Source organism: Pogona vitticeps, chromosome 1, assembly GCF_051106095.1.
Source record: "Pogona vitticeps strain Pit_001003342236 chromosome 1, PviZW2.1, whole genome shotgun sequence".
In the NCBI taxonomy this organism is placed as follows: Eukaryota; Metazoa; Chordata; class Lepidosauria; order Squamata; family Agamidae; genus Pogona; species Pogona vitticeps.
Window position 1 is genome coordinate 238,486,173 of NC_135783.1, and position 21,759 is coordinate 238,507,931.

Genomic DNA, 21,759 nt, shown 5'->3' on the forward strand with positions numbered 1-21,759 from the left:
CTGGAGTCAGAATATTTCCAAGATAAGAAAAGGCATTTCAAAGAAGTAACTTCTAGACCACAGGTGGCATTTGATTCACATCTATGTCAGGAAGATTAGCCTATCGTTTTACAAAAAAGAGAACCACAGGTATTAAAATAGTACTTGTCACTTTCAGTGGGAAGCTGAGAAAGTTCGGGGTGCAATCTTCTACACATTTATCTGCATGTAAGTACCACTGTAGTCAACATGACTTACCTCTAAGAAGGTATATATAGGATTTCTCTGTAAGGTTACAATTCTACCCATACTTACCTATCATCCCTGTGACTTGATTCTGCGTAAGTATGCAGAGGATTGCCCTGCATTTACATCTGGGATGAGGAATATATGGTTCTCCCAATGTTGCTGATAGGAAGAATGGGCCAATATGTGGAGGACCCCCCATTTCCTACCCTAGCTTATATTAATACTTCTGGTTGATATCACAGAAGGGATCATTTATCTCCACAGCTAGACGTAAACATCAAAGACTATCATTCATGGACATGTGTTACAGTTTAAATCAACACAACAATTTCAAAATACAGCTTGGTATTTTAACAAACTTACTTTTGTCTGGCCAAGGTGAACATGGAAACGGCCAGATACAACTACATACAACTACCATTATAACTGAGAATTGTTAAGATAGCTGTCTGGCAAAAACAAAACATGTCTCTTTGGAAAATACTGTAACATAAATAACTTTAGGTCGTGCTCATATTTTTGTCATTTCCTGCTCTAACCTTCTGATTAGGCTGAAGTTCTCATCTGTACTGTTCAGTGACTGGTACGATTCCCAGCTGCTGAGCTGGCAGCAGGAGATCATACAGGGGACGTTAAGGCATAGGTTTTATATGGGACATACTATTGTAAGATCAGTTGCCACTCTATAGTTTGTAAGATGGCTGCAGTTTTTGACTGGTGATCACAGAACTGACCTCCTGAAAACAATTTCATTCTTCTTTAAAAAGGCAATCATACACATGTGCCACATTGCATCTCAAACACAGCCAATACAGATGCTAAACATGAAGGAAGGTGACACCCTTACCCCATATCTCATCTAATTCTCTTACCTGCTTCATTTATAACAGGGACAACAGAATTCATAACCTGTTTTTCCCAACTAGCAAAGCATTTGACTTTTTAAAAAAATCCACAGCTCATTCACTTCCTTATTCCACTGCCTAGTTCTCCTGATGTCTTATATCAATAGTTCACCCACAGGCTATACATGCCTATGCAAGCTTTTTTACCTCAAATATACCTTCCACTGCTTTCACATACAATTATTGACCCACAAATGTTATATAATAGGAATGGCTTAGCATATGGATGGTCCTGTTGAAAATAAAGTACTATTGTTGGTTACTAGTTAGAGAAAACAGATTAGGCAAGAGAGACTAGATAAGCTTATTCAGAATTATAGAATAACATGACTGGAGAGAAAAAACACTATTCTATGTAGAATAACAGCCACAGAAACCTAGTGAGGCACATGTAACTCCCCAAGAAAAATACAGCAGTGATGACAGCAGCTCTTTCTACCTGAGATGGAGACTTAGGGATGCCTCCCCCAGGGGCTTCCAAAGTGGATGGCTCTGGCTCATGGTTGACGGCCTTGGTCTCTGGGCTAGTGATGGGGGCCCCATCAGGTGGAGATGAGGGGGCTTTGTTTGCTTTTGTGCTATCGCTGCAAGAAAGACAGAGAGAGAAAGAGAGAGTTCTATGATCAGTGTTTGGAATGAGCCTGTTTTTATCCCTAGGAATGTTACTGAAATGCTTCTTTCCACTGCAATGCTAAGAATACTTCACAGTATACAACCTAGTGCTACTATAGTGTATGCATGCACCTGCAGTTCATTTCAGAGGAAGACAAAATAATGAGAAGCAGCACCAATACAAAATGTCAAGATCAAATGAGAAGGCATAATGTACAGGTGCTGTAACAGATGAAGGAATGTGTTCTTTTGGCAAGAATCAGAAAAGTGTATACCTGACCCAATTTTTCAGAGCCAAAAAGTTACTGATAAGGGGGGGGGGGGTTCAGGTTAAATTTAATTATTTCCTCCTTTACCACAATCTGAAGCCATCGCTCATCAACTAAAGATATCAGGAAAGCTACAATAGAAGCTTCCCTTCCACACCAAACTGCAGTGGGAGTAGTTTGTTGATCTTCATCATGATTTTCCTACAAAATAGGAAAGCCTTGTTTTAAAAACGTTCTTCCCAGGTGCTTCCCAATTCTGACATATACAACCCATTTAATGTTAAATGTAGCTTGGCCTTTGTATATAGTGATTTCTTATCCTCTAAGAATAAAGAATTTGGACTTTATTAAATACAAAACTAAGCAAAGCTTCTGACATACCAAACTGACATACACAGTCCTTAGTGAATTATCTTGCCTCTTCCTACACAACTCCTGTATCACACAATAACTACTTCCATTTCCAAATTATGAAAGCCATTTGGGAAGTACATTTACAGAAACATACCAGGAAATGGGGCAGCATACTTTAATCTGAACACAGAGTAGAAGGGTCAAGAACATAGCAAACAAGCTGCACTTAATCTGACTGTTCTTGGAAAGCAATGCTGACAGCTTGCTTCTCACACCCTATTCATCTGAGTATCTGGATTATGGTTTTTATTTTTTATTTTTGTAATCTTGTCACTGTAGCAAATAAAAACTATGCAGAAGCTCATTTCCTGTTACTTCACATACATATTAGAAAGTAAATCCCACTAAATTCAGTAGGACTTTACTTATTCTCAACAAAAATATTTGGAAGCACCTGGTAGACGGCAGAGATGCAAGTCATGATGACTGGGGTCACCAGGCATAAATCCTCAACCATGTCTATTTCACTCTGCCTTTTATTTTGTCTCACAGAGGTGTTTTAGCTCTCAAATCATGTCCAAAGACACATATAGTCATGGCAGGGTGGGAAGGAAGCAACTGAGTTCACTCTTTCAACTAGAATCACATGGTAATGTCAGCCACCATGCATGTTATTCAGCAAGCTAGTTAGTATACGAATACATAGTAATACAACACCAAGTCCGCCATGCCTGCACTCAACTTTCCTTATTCTCTGAGCTCTACATTCGTTTGAAAGAGTATAAAGTAACAAATTAAGATGACCAACTTTGTATCTATTGAAAACTAAAATCTCCACCAGGATAGAAAATGCAATTATGCCATTCTAGGCTATCATAGAGTATAAAGAAAGAAAATGTGTGATGAGGTAGGGAAAAAAGATCAGTTTTCCTACTGACTTTCACAAAAGTAAAGGCAAAAAAAATCCTCCTCTCCCTTCTGTTGTTCATTTACTTTTATTCTTGCCCATCACAAGGATTCAAAAATCTTCCTGCACTTAAAATCTGGGTCATGCAGCAAGAGTATGACAACTAGCTTCAAAGTTTGAACATTTTCCAAGAGGCAAGCCAGCAGGAGGAAGAAGAAGGCAACTAATCATGCTGTGATTTCACCACCTTTACATCAAATGAGAATGTCCAACAAAGTATAGTTACATAGCACATCTCCACAGACACACAACAGTCCATTTACTCCAATATGCATCTATGTGCTCCTTGATTTCTGTTTCCTCTTCAGTTGCTATTGCCAGCTACCAATACCTACCAACCTTCTTCAGCACCAATGTAATTGCTATAGCACATAGTCTGACCTCCTGCATAGACGTGACACAGACACCAGAACTGCCAGACAGAATAACAAATTGTATGCAAAATGTGTGTGTAAAAAAGAGATTTGGGACATGAGTTGGAACATCTCAGTTCAAACCTTGCCATATAGTTTTTATAACTGTAAGACTTTGGGATATAAAGTTTTGTGCCTATAACATCACACAACTGTAAGATGTTTGGATGTTAGAACAACTCTGAAATAATTTTATGTTATGGAAACTAGAAGCTATACAATGATAAACCTCGTAGAACTCATCAAGATGAGATTGCCTGGAATTATTATTGCAACACTGAGCAACAAAGAAAAGACCTAATACTTAGATACACAGATGAAGTTGGAAATGATTGTCTATGATTATCTGGTTTCATTCTGGGATTGGCATATTTGTCAGCTATGATGAACCATAGGTTTCTGAGCTTTGCCCAAGAGGTCTATAAATCTCTGTAGGACTCTTCATGTCACATCCTCTCTGGGATATGACATGAAGCTAACACAGATGGAGACACTAAAGAGAAAGGCTATCTTTTTTCCTCATCGGGAAGGGACCATAATCTTTGCTTGTAAGAAAAAGCTGCTGCTTATTTGACTTGTTAAGCCACTACCCAGACTATGAATGCACTGTACAAAAAAAAAGCACAAGATATTAGTACGACCCTTCATCCATGCTATGAGATCTGTAACTTTTTATTAATTTTTTGTTTTTAATTTTTTACATTTGGAGATTGACAGATCTCTCACTACCAAAGTGCAAAAAGAGGGAAAAGGAACAAAATAAAGAATTAAATAATAAATTATATGGATTAGGTAGACACACGAGTATAATCTTAAACAATTTCAAGACAAGACACTTTGAATCATGCAAACACCACCATTGCAATCATCAGGCTACCAATGCACTATGCTGTTAGAATACATCCTTGTTTTTTCACTTTTGCATCCAGATCAGAGCATATAGGGAATGCAGCTCAATGTATTGGTACCTGCTCATCTTTTTCCTCAGTCTGGAGAACAGTTTAGTTTTCTTTCTGTTGAGGACGGCACACGTAAGTGATCTCCATTACAACACGGCTCAACCAATGAGAAAGAAAGGCGAAGATTCCGTGCATGAGCTAACACAGCTACCATGAAGTTATTTGTATAAAGATGACCTATAGAGTCATCTTCCAATATACATCAGATGAGCTTGGAAGGGAAGGTGTCCACTGGACATTTGCAGCAGAGAAATGTTTGTTAAGCACTGCATAAAATGCTCAGTGGATGAGAAGATGATAAGCAGCTCCATGATCTCATCTGCCTCAAAGTTACATCAGAAATCACATAGGGGAAACCTACATTTTTGGGTGGGAAGCTGCATTGAGTCCCCTGCTTGGGAGAAAGACAGCATATAAACTGAATACATGAATGAACCATTAGGAAGCAATTGGCCCAGAACAACCAGTAGGCTCTGGTCAGTCACCATATTCATGAACAGACTGAGCTGTCTCCCAGACACACAATTTGTATTCCCAGGGATCTATAGTCTTCTTCAAACCTTACATAGGAATCACTTTATAACCCTGTTCAGCAAGGCACCCCATCGGTTTAGCACTCAGTAATGACACGAAGTTTCAGTGCCCATAACTACCTGGATGAAGCCAGCTGGGTAATTCCTTAACATGAAATCATTATTCATAATTCCAGCTAGGCAACATTGTGTATTAAGGACCCAAATGATGGTTGAACCCACTGTGATATGTAACCGTCTGTTAGACACTGCATTTATATGAGTGCATTTGTTGATGTGGCAGATGAAATCGGTCCAAGAAGATCCTGAAAAGGTCTTTTATTTGGAGTGCTCATGTCCTTCTTACTGTCTCATACAACAACTTTTTACAGGAAGAATTGCAATCTGACACAGCTTGCTGGCTACTTTGGAAGTTCTGTAATCTCCCAAATACGCTATCTTTGAACTGTGGTTATATATTTACCATATTTTTTTTAAAAAAACTCTTGCTTCTCTTTCTTTGCTTGTGACACTATACATATATTTGGAGTGGTCTTGTCTTGTATATTACAGAAATTACAAATACAGTGCTTGATGCTAGATTCAATCCTATTAGTATGTTTGTCCTCCAGCTCTGCTCTCATTCTCCTTGCATCTTGTTCTTTGATTTTTAAACTTTTCACAGGTCTGCTTCACTTAGTCTGGTTCAGAATAGTGTTTATGGATGCTTTATGAGCAATCACTCTGTGTCTTTGAGACACACAAAATGCTGTCATCTGTTACCAAGAGTATACATATATCTGATGCACAGAGAAACTGTGGGTGTAAAGTAGTACATTGACACTGGTAAGGCACCACTACACTCCATTTGCTTTCTGAAAGCACAGTGCAGTGAGGCCACATTTATCCTTCTCCTAATGCCGACTTGGCACATTCATCTCATTACTGCTCACACAGCAATTGGGACTCAGAGCAGCTGGGAGCCCAAGTTCCCAAATTGCTTCATCACTCACGCATGCATTTTGGGTGATAGCCAAAGGCCATCTCATCCAACAAGTGAGGCCTACCTTCCCCTTCAGAGCGAAGGGTGGGAGAGAAAACATATAATAGTTATAATCTTCTTCCTCTTTTTGCTACTAAGTTGTGTTGGTTGCTTCAAACAAAACCGTGAAATATATAATGATTTACTTCACAAAGAATGTCAAAGTAACTTGGTAAAAAGAAGTAGAAAAATTCTGGATGTGTGCTCCTCAAAGTCTTGGGGTGGGGTGGGGAAAACATAAATGGATACATGGCTTCGAAGCTGCTATGAGCTTCAACTTCAGCAACTTCAAAGTTTCCCTACTTCACAGCAGAACCAGTACCAAAACATGCCTAACCGGTTTCTCTTCCATTCTATGGCAAACACGGAGACATTAGCCTGTTGGTCTGAAGATGTGGACTGGAATCGAAAAGGTTCAAGCTAAAATAAATACTTTAGTCTTAAAGATGGCACAAGAGGGGTTTTTCTTGTTTTCCTTTTTGTTTGTTTGTTTGTTTTAGAAGTAATATTTAGGTATGAGTGGCTCCCCTCCACACACAAAAAAGCTTGAAAGAGACTGAACAGTATCCATACAATGGCTTAGCTCAGAGAATTATAACTTGGCTTAATAAGTCAAGATGTGAATTGTTTTGTCCATGCAGACTCCTGAGAACCCCCCTGTGCTCCTCCTTTTGTGCCATAGGCACAAAACCAGAAACCTCGAATTATCCAACCCAGAATATTAAGCCACAGCTCAAAATGGGCTAAATACCTCTCTATGTTCCAAAGCCGACAGTCTTAGTTTCTCAGTTTGGCAAAGATAAGATCATGTGAGCGTGGACACTATGTGTGGCTAAATGCCAGCACTAAATGGTGCTGCTTAACTATATTACACCCTCATGGCTGCAATTCATATGTTAACCCCATCTACTTTTACTGAATTTATAAATGTGTCAGAAGATCTCTACTCCTTGATAATAATATGAATCATAAGTAACAGAGTCAAGCTTGAATAGCCAGCCTTTAACCCAAAGCTGAAAATAAGGTTTATTGCTATTACGGTTTATTTATTTGTTTATTTATATAGCACCACCAATGTGCATGGCATTTTACAGAACACAAGTGAACAAGTCCCTGCCCCAAGGAGCTTACAATCTAGAATTTGACAAAGGGGAAAAACAGAGGAAGGGAAGGGAAGGGGAGGGGAGGCAGGAGTAAACAGGGAAAGAAAGTGATTAGTTCAATTACGCATCCTTGGGCTAAGTTGCAGGCTAAGTTACAACAAGGTATAGGAACCAGGAGATTGTGCCAATGGTTCCTGATGGATGCTGTTCTAGTTTGTTTAAACTATAGCCCAATACCCACAGTGCTCTTCCCACACCTATAAAGAGGACCAGACAAGAGTCAAAAGTGAATACTCTTACTTATTATAGAAGCAAAATATATACATATTGTTTCCTACCTCTTCTCTATCATCTCTCCCTCTTCCTTCCCTTCAAGTACTATTATATTTAACAAGGTGTTTCTAAACCGAATGCATTTTTTTAATAGAGTGAATGTGCCACCATATTCTGTGCATGTTAAGAACCATGTGCTGTTTGGTGAGTATAAGGAGATTGTACCCCTACACTGAAACACACATCCACCACGTGAAACAGAAAAACAATGTATGAGCCAATTCTTACATTAGCAGAGTGGAAGCTGAGAGAGATGACAGGCATGGTTAACTACCCACATAGAACAGAACCCAAGTCAAAAGAAAAAGGCAAACACTAGTAACAAATATTGTCACACATTCCCACCATATGAAGAAAACTCCCCACATCCCTAGAGAGAAAGACAGCCGTAAGCATTCACTAACCTTGGCTGAGCTTTAACAGGGTAGGTGCTTGTTGCATGTACTTTATCTAGATTCACAAGGACATCATTCATGTTTTGGTTCAACTGAAACAAAAATTAAAAGGAAAATAAGGCTTAACAAAAGGAAAAACTGAAGGAAGAGTTTATAACAACGTATCAAAAAAAATACATAAAAGAGTATCTGGAATCTAAGGAAGATGGCATTATGCTGAAGGAAATAGTTTACGGTATTTTCATTGCCCCAGGTTGCCGTCACATAATTTGAAAGCACCAAGTATCACTTGATTTCCAGGACCGGGTGCCACATGAAGTCTCTGTCTCGTTGGCAAATAAATTCAGTTTGTGTGTCTTTCTGCTTCCTGCCTCTCCCCTCAACAACTGACCACCACCTTTCAGTCCTACACTTGTATGGCTATCGCCTTTGCATCAACACAGGGGCTTTGTTTCTCACAGGGACTTAATGCCTTCCTTCTGTTCTCCCTCCCCATCTGTAGTGAGGAAACCTTGCCTGCAAGTGCAGTGCTGGTTGCTATGGAACCACAGTTTTCCACAAAACAAGACATAAGGCCAAACACAGCTTTCATACTGGGCAAAGGATGATTAGATCTAGGCCTGGATCCATGGGTCTGCCATGGCAGCAGTTCAGCTGAACTCCCTGGACTCCAATAAAATATAGATATCTCCTAACAAAGAGGCCTTTTGTATACAGAATGTTTGACACAGAAAATATGTTGGAAACCAGATCATAAAGTTTAGTTACCAAGGCAAGCAGTATCAAACTAAGATTCTTGTCCCATAAAATGCTACAGTGTTGGAAAAATGCATCACTGGTTATGATCTGACCCAACAGTTTTGTCTACACTTGAAGAACTCCCTTGAACTACAGTACGTGAAAGATTTGAGAAGTACTGTCTCCAGAACTTGGAAAAGTTACTTGTTTGACTGCAACAAATTTTGGCTGTTTGACTCCAGCCAGACAATCAGAGATGACACTGACAGAAAGATCCATCAGGCTGTGGAGTCACTACCAAATGGAGTAATTGCCAATTTCTTGCAAATGTAAAGGAGGACTCAATCAACACACAACCTAGACTTATGACACTGTTTGAAGTTACTTGGGATAATAACATATGGAAATCAATCAAGTGAAGCGAGGCGAGATATTTTTTAAAAATAAAAGACTGCAGGTAGGAACCATAGCCACTGCCTTCCTGAAAAGCCACTCAGTCAATAGGTCTTGCATTATTTAAAACATAAATAATACACATAATATACATAACATGTGGCTCTCCAGATGTCATTGGAATATAATTCTCATTAGTCCTATCCAACATAGCTAATTAAAAGATGCCATGAGTTGCAGCTCAACAACATCTGGATGACCACAAGTTGTTCCAATCCTGATTTAGAAACAGCTGCAATGTAAATTCTGACTGAAGGCTTATCTAGTCCAGCGGTCTGCTCCAACAGTGGCCAAACAGCTGCCCATGAGAAACTCTCAAGAGGAGCAGAAATGTAATAGAACTATCCCTGTTTATGTTCTCCAGGAACTAGTATTAAAATATTCACATATGAAGCTGCAAAGGTGGGCAAAGTGCAGCTTTTGGACCACACAGTGTCCTCCTGGAGCATCAGCATTGTCTCCAAGACTGCCACAGCTTCTGGCAGGTCAAGTAAAAAAAAAAAGTCACCTCTCCAAGCTGTGAACTCAGATCTTTAAAAACTAAAAAGATCTCAGGGTTATAACACATATTGTTCCTAGATAGTGTCCTGTCCAGGCTTTGCCCAGAACTGCCTGGCTTCAATGAGCCTGCTACATGAGATGCTTTTGAGACCATGTCTTGAGACTAGCTATGAAAGTATCCTAGAAGAGGAGGCCACCAGTGAGGTAAAGCATGCTGATATTAGCTGAGAATCATGTCCTTAAAAGCACCTCAGAAGCAGCGGAACACCAGAGGTTAAAAACACTGATATAAGCTGGGAATTGTGCCCATATCAGTGCCTAAGACTACCCCTTTACAGCAATGACTGAGAAAAGGATGTAGGGGAGATGCTACATGTTATATCAATATTCCCCCACCAGGCAAGAGAGTGTTATCCATCCTTACCTTGCTCATTTCCTTATGGAAGTTCTCTTCTAGTCCAGCAATACTCTGGAATGTGTTGACATAGAAACCAACACGACTGGCAAATGAAACATAATACAAGTCAGTGGTGGCACAAACAGGTGCTTCTCCTTTAATCTCACCTGAGTTGCTTACAGGATCTTATTTCCTTCAATTATTCAAAATTGAAGAATTACAGTGGCAGGCAGGACTGAGCCACATGATCTGCATTTAACAAAGGAGTCTTGACAGATGGCTATGCTTATTGAGCCTTCCTGGAGTTAGAATCTGTCAAGATCTACTTAGCTCTTCCACCACCACCACCACCACCAAGTAAATACATGGGCATGGTATAGAGTTGTCTCCAGAGCTCACCTATTCCATAGTGAAGGCAATTCTTCCTGAAGATCAATGTTCATCTCCTCAAACACCTTCTGAGCTTTTACTAACTCTTCTTCAGCCTGGAGAAGAAAGATGGGGCAATTACTGTCATGGCATGTAGTACCATTTAGGGAAGGGCTCACATGAGTTTAATGCACGTTCTACAAATGGGTAAATCTAAAACATTCGATATATCTATATCTACATAAGGCTCAAGAGTCGTACCTGTTCCTCTCTGTAAAAGATGTGAGCGGGGGGGTACGCTGGAAAGAATTGGCCAGGCCTGATTCAAGGAAGCCCAATAGACAAGAGTGGAAGAAACTGCCAATAATCTCCTACAATGACTTTGGATGCCATTTTGTGAATGCTGAGAGAGCAGTAAATTCACATGTCTTCTACATCCTGTTACTTCCCATCTCCATTATATTACTTTGTATCATATCTAATGGTACTCTAAGCTTTAAACTAATTCTCATATAATTTAAGTCACAATAGCAGAATGTGGATTTACATAAGCAACCACAATAGAAGTTCAGAATCCTGGACTGCTACACTACAGAACCTTCTTCCTCTAGAAACCAAAATGAGCTTGAACCAGCAGAATATTTGTTCTAATATCAAGGCCAGCTCTTGAGCAATGGCCTTCCACAGTAATTTCTAATGTGAAAATCCAAAAAAATATGGGTTATGTTGTAGTCTCAGCAAAATGCTAAATCAGATTACGTAATGCTTTCCCCACCACCAAATCTGAGGAGACCAACAGATCCCATCTCTCTCAGACAGAAGATCTCAAGCAAATAGGAATTATAAACATGAAACGGAAATCCATCTTTTTTCCAGTAAATATACAAAGGAAATGTTTTCTAAATAGGATCCCCACTCTCAATTGATCCTAACCTCACACCGCACTCCCTATTATTGACCACCCATTTCATAATCACAGCTGGCTCTTCTAGGATGCACAGTGGGGGACTGCACTCTCAAATCTCTGTCTCTGCAACCAGTTTCCCAACTATACTGTCCTTTGATTTTCTGGTCTACCCTCTTCTGGCATGCCAAATCATGGCATGAAATCTAATCTAGAGGACAAGACATATAAACTGTTTATGTAGGGGCTCTCTACCAACCTACCCCACAACATGATTTCTTTACTCAAAAAATGCTTCCATTAATGATGGAGAAAGGTTTTGTTCATAAAAAGTGAGTGTAATCATGCATCCTCAATCAAGGTGAACTTTGTGTAAGTGAGAATATCACACAACTCAAGTGTGAATATAAAAACGCTACTTGTGACCCCAACTGTGTGCTCGGTGCTGCCAGTGGAGAAGTGTTACAGAGCCAAACACATTATAAGGAATAGTTTGTTTCTACCAGACAGCATTCTCTTTCAGAGCTTTCATATGGATCCATTTATAGCTCTGCACAGTATAGATAAACAGTGACTCTTGAGTCCCCAGTACAGTTGCTGGCCAAATTGGGAGGAGAGGACAAAAAGCAGTTTGTTCACACTCTACCAGAAGAACAGGTCTGCCACAAGCCCTTATGGACTGCTTATAGAATGTATCACTGCCATGACCAGGCCTCTGAATACTCATACTGTCAAAAAGGGCCTATGTTCTACACTTCTTGCTTTTATTTAGAAAAAGAAGGGAAGATCTAATCTGTCTGTCTAAGGTGCTAACATCAGTAACATTCTAGAATACAGAGTCAGATTCTTTGCCAAAAAATGTACATTTTTAACAAAAGCATTTGCTATAAAGCCAATAGCTTTGTTTAAAAGGAGGTTGGTGATGAGTAGACTTATTTTGAAGTATCTTTTAATTTATTCTGTACAAATGCGTAGAAGAAGAAAAAAATGGGGAAAAACTGAGCCGCTATGGGTCCCTTGTTGGGAGAAATGTGGCACAACAACAAAAACAACAACAACAATAACAACCAAACAGCAACAACAACAACAACAACAACCAATCTGTACTTAGGAATGACTGAAGCAATCAGTCATCAGGATTCAGTAGTATGGTTGTGGTTTGGAGCACATCAGCTGCCTATTAAATGATGTTCTCACTCAGTGCTATACTAAACTGGTTCTATACTCTTGGGGGATAAAACTATTAATATTCTATAGCTCCAGGAACCCCTCTAAAAAAATCTACATCAGGGAGGGCTTGTGACATCCCAATACACCAACAAAGAAACATCCAAAGCAGCGTTCACCCTAGACATGAGCAAGTGGAGACTTGCAGACCCATTCCAGATTCTGTTCTTTCTCCATAGGGAATCACATTGCCAATGGAGAATCAGTTAGATGACAGTGCCTTACCAAGCAGTCTTATTAATTTGTTGCTGTTGTCTTTATTTATTTTTTTCTAACATTCAAAACAAGAAAGGGCCTTCTCAGCAGCTGCCCCCAAGCCATGGAATGCACTGCCGCATAAAGCTAGGCTGCCCCCTTCCCTCTTGTCCTTCCATCACCAGGCAAAGACATTCCTTTCCAAGCAGGTTTTAAGAGATAATGGGGGAGGACATATCAGGAGTGCCATTTTTGTTGAATTTAAAGATTTTTAAAATTGTTTTTAATTATTTTAATATTGATAAATGTTCGCTTTTTAGTATAATACTGTGGAATTTTAAAATATGGGATTATTGTATAGTTTTAATGTTGAGCTACCTTGGGTCCCCTATGTATGTATGTGTAAATAATATAAAAAATCTAGACAGCCATGCCCACAGGCATATAATGCAATGGCAAAAACGGACATGTCAGGGACAGAACATAAAGGGAAAACTGGATTTGTCCAGTTACTTTTGGTGCAAATTGCTAGCTCAGGGTCAATATCTTAGGCCTACTGTGAATTTCGTTGTATGGTATACTGTGTATATACTTACAATGACAATAAATTATATTATTATTATTATTATTATTATACCACCTTTTAATGATGCTAGAGTACTTCCTCCTGTAGCTGTACCTCAATGTCTACAGTCATTCCATTGTGGGGGAAAGCATCAAAGCCATGCCATCAGCCCAGACAGAACCAGAAGACATGGATTCAAATCCCAGGTAAACAGATGACTAACTAGAACATACTGGGTCTTACAGATGTTTGTTCACCTACTCCTGAGATCTGCTGAATCTCTAAATCAGAATCAGCTGTTTTTCTGGGCCTGCTATGTACAAGTTATATGAACCCTTCTAGCAGTGTTTTATTGGTGTGCTACATTTTGAAAACTGTATACAGCCCAAGAAACAATGGCTTCATCCCAGAAGTGGTACAGTGGTACCTCGACTTACGAATTTAATCCATATTAAGTTGAAAAGTTTGTAAGTTGAGGCAAACTTTTCCATAGGAATGCACTGAAAACCATTTAATCCATTCAGGCTGTTTTTTGTTTGTATGTCGAGGTGCTGTTCGTAGGTAGAGGCATTAGTTCCCATAGAACTAATGCAAAGCCGGTTCTCTACCACTAAGGGGTGAATTTTTTATTTTTATTTTTTCTTCTTTTCACCTCAGATGCACTTAGGTCAAAAAAAAGGGCAGGAAAGTTTTTTTTATTTTTTCGTTTGTAAGTCGAGGCTCCGTTTGCAAGTCGAAGCAACTTTTTGCGAACAGAGCTGTTTGTAGCTTGAATTGTTCGCAAGTGGAGACGTTCGTAAGTCGAGGTAACACTGTATTACTTAGATTACACTCACTGAAATTTTCATCAATTTCAATGGGTTTACTCAAAACAGACTACTTACTGTTGCTTGATCACAATGGGTTACTATCCCACCATCTGAATTCCTTTCAGATCTTCAACTTAATAATCTGTTTGTATATTTTAAAAACTATAGTTGGGAGTTCTGCCAAATCTTAGATTCCACTGTGTTTTATTTTCCTGCCCAAATTAGGGAATTCCCTTACAAAGCAGGATGAAATTATAGCTCATTCTGATCCAACAAGATGTAAGAAAGGAACTGTTTGACGTGTATGGTTCATAGGTTGCCACTTCTCAGCCTGTTTCACAAAGCAGGCATCTGGATTACTTTTAGTCAGCATTTAAATTGTCGAAAGGCAGGAATTTGCTGCCATAAACAGTTTGCCTCCCTTCTTTCACACTCTGAAAACTGAATGTGATCCAAAAAGGAACACACTGCTGGTGCATTAACTTTGTTTTTGTCACACAAGTCTAATCTGGACACATTTCTCTGGTCTGTTTCTCTAGCCACTTCCTACCACCTTTCTTATTTATCTATTAAAAGACTCTATTCCAGTTTTTATAGTTACAGAAATAAGAGCCTTTGTCCATCTGGCAATGGACAAAGTCAGCTGATGAAAGTCAGCAAATAATGGCAGTGAGAAAGAAACTAAACGATTGCTCATACATTCACTATTACATCTGGGGAAGTGGGCTAGTTTCATAAAAGCTTACATTAAAATATAGCAGTTAGTCTTTAAGGTCTCACAACTTTTTTTCTTTTTCTTTTGCTTTGCGTTTCTTGCTAATATTTTAATTACAATTTGTAGAGTGAACCTCAAAGATCATCTAGCTTGGGCTGAGCAGGTAGCCTTCCCAAGATAAGACTTAACAGCTGGAGACCCCTGTCATAAAGTCAGAGCATTCTGTACACAAAACATTAGAACAGATTCAGTCTTGACTCATGGCAGCTGTATGCTAAATTTTAAAGCAATCTGATGGATCAAACTGAGCAATTCTAATAAAATAGAACACAAAGAAGAAGAAGAAGAAGAAGAAGAAGAAGAAGAAGAAGAAGAAGAAGAAGAAGAAGAAGAAGAAGAAGAAAAGGGCTCTTTCTATGAAGGGTGGAGGGCAGAAAGTGCTCTGGTCTTCTTAGACATTTGAGGGAACCCAAAGCTTGATTGGTGGACCCATCTGGAAGGGTTTATAATAGAATGTTTAATGTATAAAAGGGGAGTTTGGAAATAAATTCAGTTGGCTTAGCTTACCGCTAAGGAGATGCTATGTGCAGTTGCTATCCTGTTGTGCCTTGCCATGTACTTTGTGTATGCTTCAGATCTATGCTAACGTCTACACTAGTGTGTAAGTATTAGGTAGAATAATTTAGCTTTATTGTTTTTTGGTATGTTCTCTTAATTGTCTTAGCTTTGTCTCAACTGCATTTTTGTTTCAAATCCTTTTTGAAAAAGTTTATATTTTAGCTCTCTTTAATAAAATAGGTAAAAAATCTCCAACCAACTGTCTGGGTTTTTGACCCAAAGGATTTGTGGTTAAGGCTTTGTCTTAACCATCTACTGGGAGTTTTAGTACCTTTGCGGGTGTGTAATGGCAGCTCTACCTTGCAAGGCAAACATACTGGTTCTGTGTGCCTAGCATTGTGGATTTCTAAACTCCCTAAAAGCACTGTCGAATCTGGGAAGACTGGAGTGCTGTGAGGCACAGGTGCCCAGCTGATTTCATAGCCCTAACCACAACTTACTCTGCTGGGCTCGAACACCTCTGGGCAAACAGGACAGTGCAGTTTAAAGGATATAGTCTGGACCTGGGTATAATAATCACAACTCCCATGAGCCCCAGTGAGCATGATCAACTTTCAGGGATCGTAGGGGTCGTAGTGTAGAGGGTTTTTGGTTGGGGAAAGATCCTTTGATGCATCCAAGAACATACAACAATGAATCCCTAATTTGCAAGGAGCCATTTCTCAATTTGTAGTTAGCTCAAGTTCTACCTGTGACAATGCATTACTGTCTTCCAGTCCTTGACTACTTGTTTTTCTCTCTCTACTGCTCAGTTTCTCATCTGGCAGTTGTATCATCCAGTTTCCTCTGCAACCCTGCTTCTCAACTCAGGTCTGCTGCCAGGACAGAATCTAGCAAGAAGATTCTTGTTTCCAACCCCACAGCAAGTAGTTGTCCATTAACGTTCATTGGTTTATTACTAGTTTCTTTCCCCTAACTCCCAGGCATCATAAGGATTTTGAGCAGGGTTCCATTTCAAGTGGCACCCATGTTCCTGTCAATGATTTTGGAAAATTTAGAATTAGAAAAATCTTCATAGTCCAGCCCTCTTTCTAATTCAACGCAAAAAGTGTCTCAAATTGACATAAAACCCTCCCTGTGTTTGCTCTGGATCGAGCTAAAAAAAACATTTGGGCTTCCAAGAAAGCAGAATGATCAGATACACTAAAAGCCACAAGAAGGGTCCGTACAAGGTATGGAAGTGGAAACAGACTAACATTGTCAAATGCTATGAAAAGCTGGGGGGGGAGGGGGTACAGGGGATTTAGCAGTAGCTGTAACATTTTTAGAATGGTTTCCTGGGCTTGGAGGAGGGAGAACAGCAACCATGGGCTGGGGATCGTGGACAAGCAATAGAAGGTTAAGATCTGGGTGGAAGGCAAACATTGTGGGAGTAGGAGGCATTACAGTACTGTGAAATTTTTAATACACAACTTTTAGGCCAGCAAGGGACAGAAAGAAGGGACAGCTATATAAACTGACTCTGTCCTCCCACTGCCCTTGTAAATTTCTCTGAGGCCAAAGGCATTAGACCAAGGATCACATCTAGAAGCCCTAGAACCAGGTCATGAGTTAGCATCACCAGTCAGCATTCAAGAGAGATGTGTAGATGAAATGATTGTTTTGGTACTAATTTTTTAAAAACCCACACAACTTGAAAGATTACAGAGCTCTATAGCTTCAAGAAGGACAAGAATATGTATTTTCATTATATATTACTTCTACGTGAGAACCTTTACTTAGAGTGAACGCTGCCTGGGGAATCAAACTCACAGCAGAGGGTTTCAGCCAGAAATAGCACATGCAGAGTTAGACAGCAAAGTAGGCTGGGCCGTCACCTGGTTCCGCAGCAGATTAGTCTGAGCTACGAGATGCGCCTGTAGTTTCCCTTGGCACCACTGAGGCGCAGCTTTCTCAAGCAACGAGACAGGCTGTGTGGGAAGCATTTTCAAAACAAAAACAAGAAAACAGACAAGAGTTTTGCTTTTTTGTTTGTTTTAAATGGTAGGAGTGTTATAGGGTCAGGCTGGGCCAATGACCCATGACAAACAGGAGAGAAAGGAAGCATTAAGAGACAAGTCAAGGATGAATCCTACAGTAGCATGCCAAATCTACTGTAATTAACACCCCCATGGTATGGTCAAAGAACACCAAAGCCAACAGAGCTTACGAATGATCGCTCCAGCTGCAGAGAGCAACAGAGAAGAAACTGTTAGTCATTTAGAGCACAACAGACTCCAGCTGGGGGAGTGTGTGGAGGGGCGTCCCTCTGTGAGATAGCAGTAACTTTTGAGAAAAGCCAGGATTAAGAGACAACATCATCATTATTATTACCAGCATGCAGATTACTCAGAACTTTCTTTTTTACATGACATTATAACATGGCTAGCAAGGCCTATTCTTTAAAGAGGCTCTTGTGCCTTTAACTGAAAGACTGGTGCACAGATGAGTGAGAGGATTCACTGGTTTTCCTGTCAGTTCTAGAAAAAGAAAGATGTCACAGAAACCAAGCATCTACCAGCCATACCTGTAGTTAAAGCACAAGAGCCTTTCTTAGGTCAGAAGATGGTAACATTTGCAACCTATATGAAAGGGCATCAAGTGATTAAAGGGGCTGCAGAGCTGTGACTTTGGTCTTCCTCTTATGGATGCCTGATTCTCTTGCCCCCACTATCCATGTGTTAGCTTCAAGATCTGAGGGCATGAATCCTGTATAGGTGTATACCTACAAGCTTCTCCAGAGCTTGGAACATTATGCATAGAGGTCTACAGGCATAGTTTTCCCCACTCCAGACTTAGGGGAAGCCATGTGCTGTCAGACCAGAAGCATAGCCTCTTAGCCCTTTAATCAAGTAATGCCCCTTACTATGTAAACAAACATTGTAAGATGCTAAGGAATACACATTACAGAAAACACAGGAAGAAATGTTTCCAGAAGTGATGTCCTTCTAGTCTGAAATGAAATTTCTTATCTCTCTCTATTCCAAAGAAATGTTTCTACTTCCCTGGCTGACACATATTATAATACCTGATTTTTTAAAATACTGCATAACTTATCTAAACAAACTTCATGTTCTAAACATCTTAATGTAACTTTATCCAGCTGTAACATTTGATTTTTTTTTGTCTTGTAAGCCCCAGTAAAAAACATTTCATTATTATTCTTAAATAATCTAACACTGGTTTAGAAACCAGCCTCTAAGTGCTTAAAATAAATTGCTGTCAGCTGACCATCAGAATTCTCACTCAGACATACAGATTAACTATTAATTAGCTCCCTAATATACAGAAGTGTTGCTAACATATTCAAAAATCCAAAATATCTCATAACTGGAACCTATTATTCAGCAAAACTGCGCCTTTGGAGAGTAGATGAGTCTCAGCTCTACTACACTCTGGTCTAGTTTGCTCTAGTACTTTAATGAAAGAGAGATGAGCCAAGCCAATGATAGCTACCATTCTGAGAACTGAGAAGAATTCTCACACAGTGGTGATGTGTTTACCCCTTTCAGAGCAAAAACAAAACAATATTCATGAGGAGAGTTTTACAAAAACCTACCGTTTCCCTGAAAATAAGACCTACCTGAAAATAAGCCCTAGTATGATTTTTCAGGATGCTCGTAATATAAGCCCTACCCCAAATATAAGCCCTAATTAAGTGAAACCCCACCCTCCACCATTGTGCAGCAACCAGAAGACGACATGACTGTAAAATAAAATATCCCCTGAAAATAAGCCCTAATGCATTTTTGAGCAAAAATTAATATAAGACCCTGTCTTATTTTCGGGGAAACACAGTGTTTTTTATAGACATTGAACCTGAATTTACAAAATCATCCCAACATATATATGTTGCTCATATGAGCTCCTTCATTAACAGCCTTCATGACTACATAGCAGTTTCATTTCCCACACAAGACGATGCATTCTTGGCTATCCCACTGAAAGAGGTTTAAGGTAAGAGTGGGCAACTTGTGGCGACCATATGTCACTGGGCAGCATCTCCAATTAGCCTCAACTAGCATCACTAGGTGAGGAAAAATAGGATTAGGATAAATGTTGCTTTAGTTCAGCAGTGTCTGAAGTGGTTTACGCCACAATTTGCATACCTCCAGTTTAGGGCTTTGGAACAATCCATAGGCTGAGGCTACAAAACTGGCCTCCATCCCATTATATGTATGTCTGGTTATAAGAAGATGGCTTTTCAAAGAGTTCTTCAAATTGAACATACTTCATTCTTCAAGTCTCCTCTCTGCCTTTGCTTAATACTTTCATTTTAGCATAAACACACAGCTTACAATCTTGACCACAAATATCAATTCATGGTATTCCCTTCAAACTAGGCCAATCTTGTTTTTCAGGAATTGTACATTCACTGATATCTGCTTTCTTGACTTATCTTTTAAACAATCAGTTAGTTATGGGAAAGTATAAAAGGCGGCTTAAGCATTATTGTACACAACCTGCTTCTGCAACTGCAAGTATTTTGTGTATACATACAGAATATGTTCTTCAAACAGAAAATGAACAGCAGTCCCTTCAAAACAGAAAACACAGCTAACAACAATCATGTAAATGCTACCTGATAAAGAGGCAAAAAGAGAACAAAAAAGAGAAAGGAAAAAAGAAAAACAAAGAGAGAACTCATACCACTTTTAACAAGAGCCTTTTTACCTTGGCAATTTTAGTTTCATCCTTCTTCTTTGCAGTCTGTAGAGACTCATAATGATGTCTGGCACTGTCATAATCTACAAGTTTCCTTCCCCGTTTAGCTATGCGAGACTGAAAGAAGTGGGAGACATGGAAAAATAGAAAGACAGATCATAACTGAATATTAGAGACATGTAATTTAATGGACTTATTTACTATGTTGGAAACCGCAGGAGCAAGAAACATAGAAGCTGGGGCAGCACAACAGCAGCAATACACCATGGAGAAGTATTCCCTTTCGCCCTTTCTTTTTCCCTTCCCCTCCACTTTTCAAAACTTTTCACAGATGGTGTCATGATAAATGTGGCAGAGCATGGTAAAAATACAAATGGACATCACATTAAAGAAATAATTCCCATTCTTTTCAAAATAATAGGTAAAAGAACAAAGGGCACAAAATATGGTGCTTGTTAAACCTAAGAGGCCAAGTAAACCGTTCAAGGGAATATGTCATGTCCTCTCAAGCATGTGCAGCTTTTGCTGTATTTATGTCCAAGTCTATACATTGTGCTCTCACATCTCTTTCCTGACTTGGCAGCCAGTCAGACCAGCTGTACTTGGTTTAAGCCACATCTCTAACATACTTCTATTACCAGTTAAAGTCTGAAAAGAATCACTTGACATATTTTAAAAGTCAGCCACATTAAATGCACCTGGTAGATTTCAGATGGTTTTGTCAAGGAAGTCATTTTTCTTTAATATTTGGCCCAAGACTATCCCAAAGACTCAGCTACAAATTTTGATGGTCACTGGGAAAGGCAAGTGTAGAAAAATGAAATTATTAGTTAGATTTGCTAACAGAGAGCCAGCAGGATGGAAAAATGATTGGAGAGATCTATTAGGTAAACCACCGGCTCCTAACATAATCTGCCTCATAAGGTTGTTCTTTAGAAATATATGAACATTCCCAAAATGAATGCACCTAAGTATAACTTCTTGACATAATGTGATAAAACTGGGAAGGAGGATAAAATCCTGAAATGAAGAAGCCTCTAACAACACATGCTTATTTCTCAGAAGAAACAAGTCTTGCTCAACAAGACTTACTCTCAAGAAAGCATAGGCAATATTATTTTGCCAGGTTACAGCCTTTGCACACCTGTTTCCAAGTAAACATGTTTAGGAATTTGTTATGAGAAATTCTATCCATTCTACTTTAATATCCATTTGGCTCCTCATAGAGGTAAATGCACCTCCTCTATTTCCTTAAGGGTTTGCAACATTCAGAGAGCTCTCCAAACGATTACTATCTATTTGAGTAAAACAACTCTCTCAAACACAAGAGCTTGAACATGAATATAAAACAGACTTCCCCAGAGTAGTGCCATTAAATATGCTGGCTTCCTCCCCTGTTCATTCCCAATGAACAATGCCATTGGGGTTGGGGGGCTGGGAATGATGGTGTTGTAGTTCAACACATCTGGTAGACATGTGTCTGACATAAAAATAAAACTACAGTTTTGGTTTGCTTCTCTTCATAGATGTCC

The 21,759-nt window shown here is 39.4% G+C and overlaps 1 protein-coding gene across 44 annotated transcripts in view; it reads right to left on the reverse strand.

Annotated features, from left to right (window-relative positions):
- The window catches only part of BIN1 (bridging integrator 1), a 130,075-nt gene that overhangs the window by 36,678 nt on the left and 71,638 nt on the right, over positions 1-21,759 (reverse strand). For 18 of the 44 annotated variants that reach the window (XM_072985256.2, XM_072985255.2, XM_020805410.3 and 15 more), the window contains exons 6-12: positions 20,237-20,344; positions 17,401-17,493; positions 10,581-10,666; positions 10,209-10,284; positions 8,102-8,184; positions 4,717-4,761; positions 1,573-1,717 (exon numbers count right to left, since the gene is read on the reverse strand). In XM_072985256.2, the coding sequence (XP_072841357.2) occupies positions 1,573-1,717; positions 4,717-4,761; positions 8,102-8,184; positions 10,209-10,284; positions 10,581-10,666; positions 17,401-17,493; positions 20,237-20,344 (636 nt within the window). The remainder of the gene's footprint in view (positions 1-1,572; positions 1,718-4,716; positions 4,762-8,101; positions 8,185-10,208; positions 10,285-10,580; positions 10,667-17,400; positions 17,494-20,236; positions 20,345-21,759) is intronic. The other 26 variants (XM_078380057.1, XM_078379954.1, XM_078379740.1 and 23 more) reach the window with 3 other exon arrangements.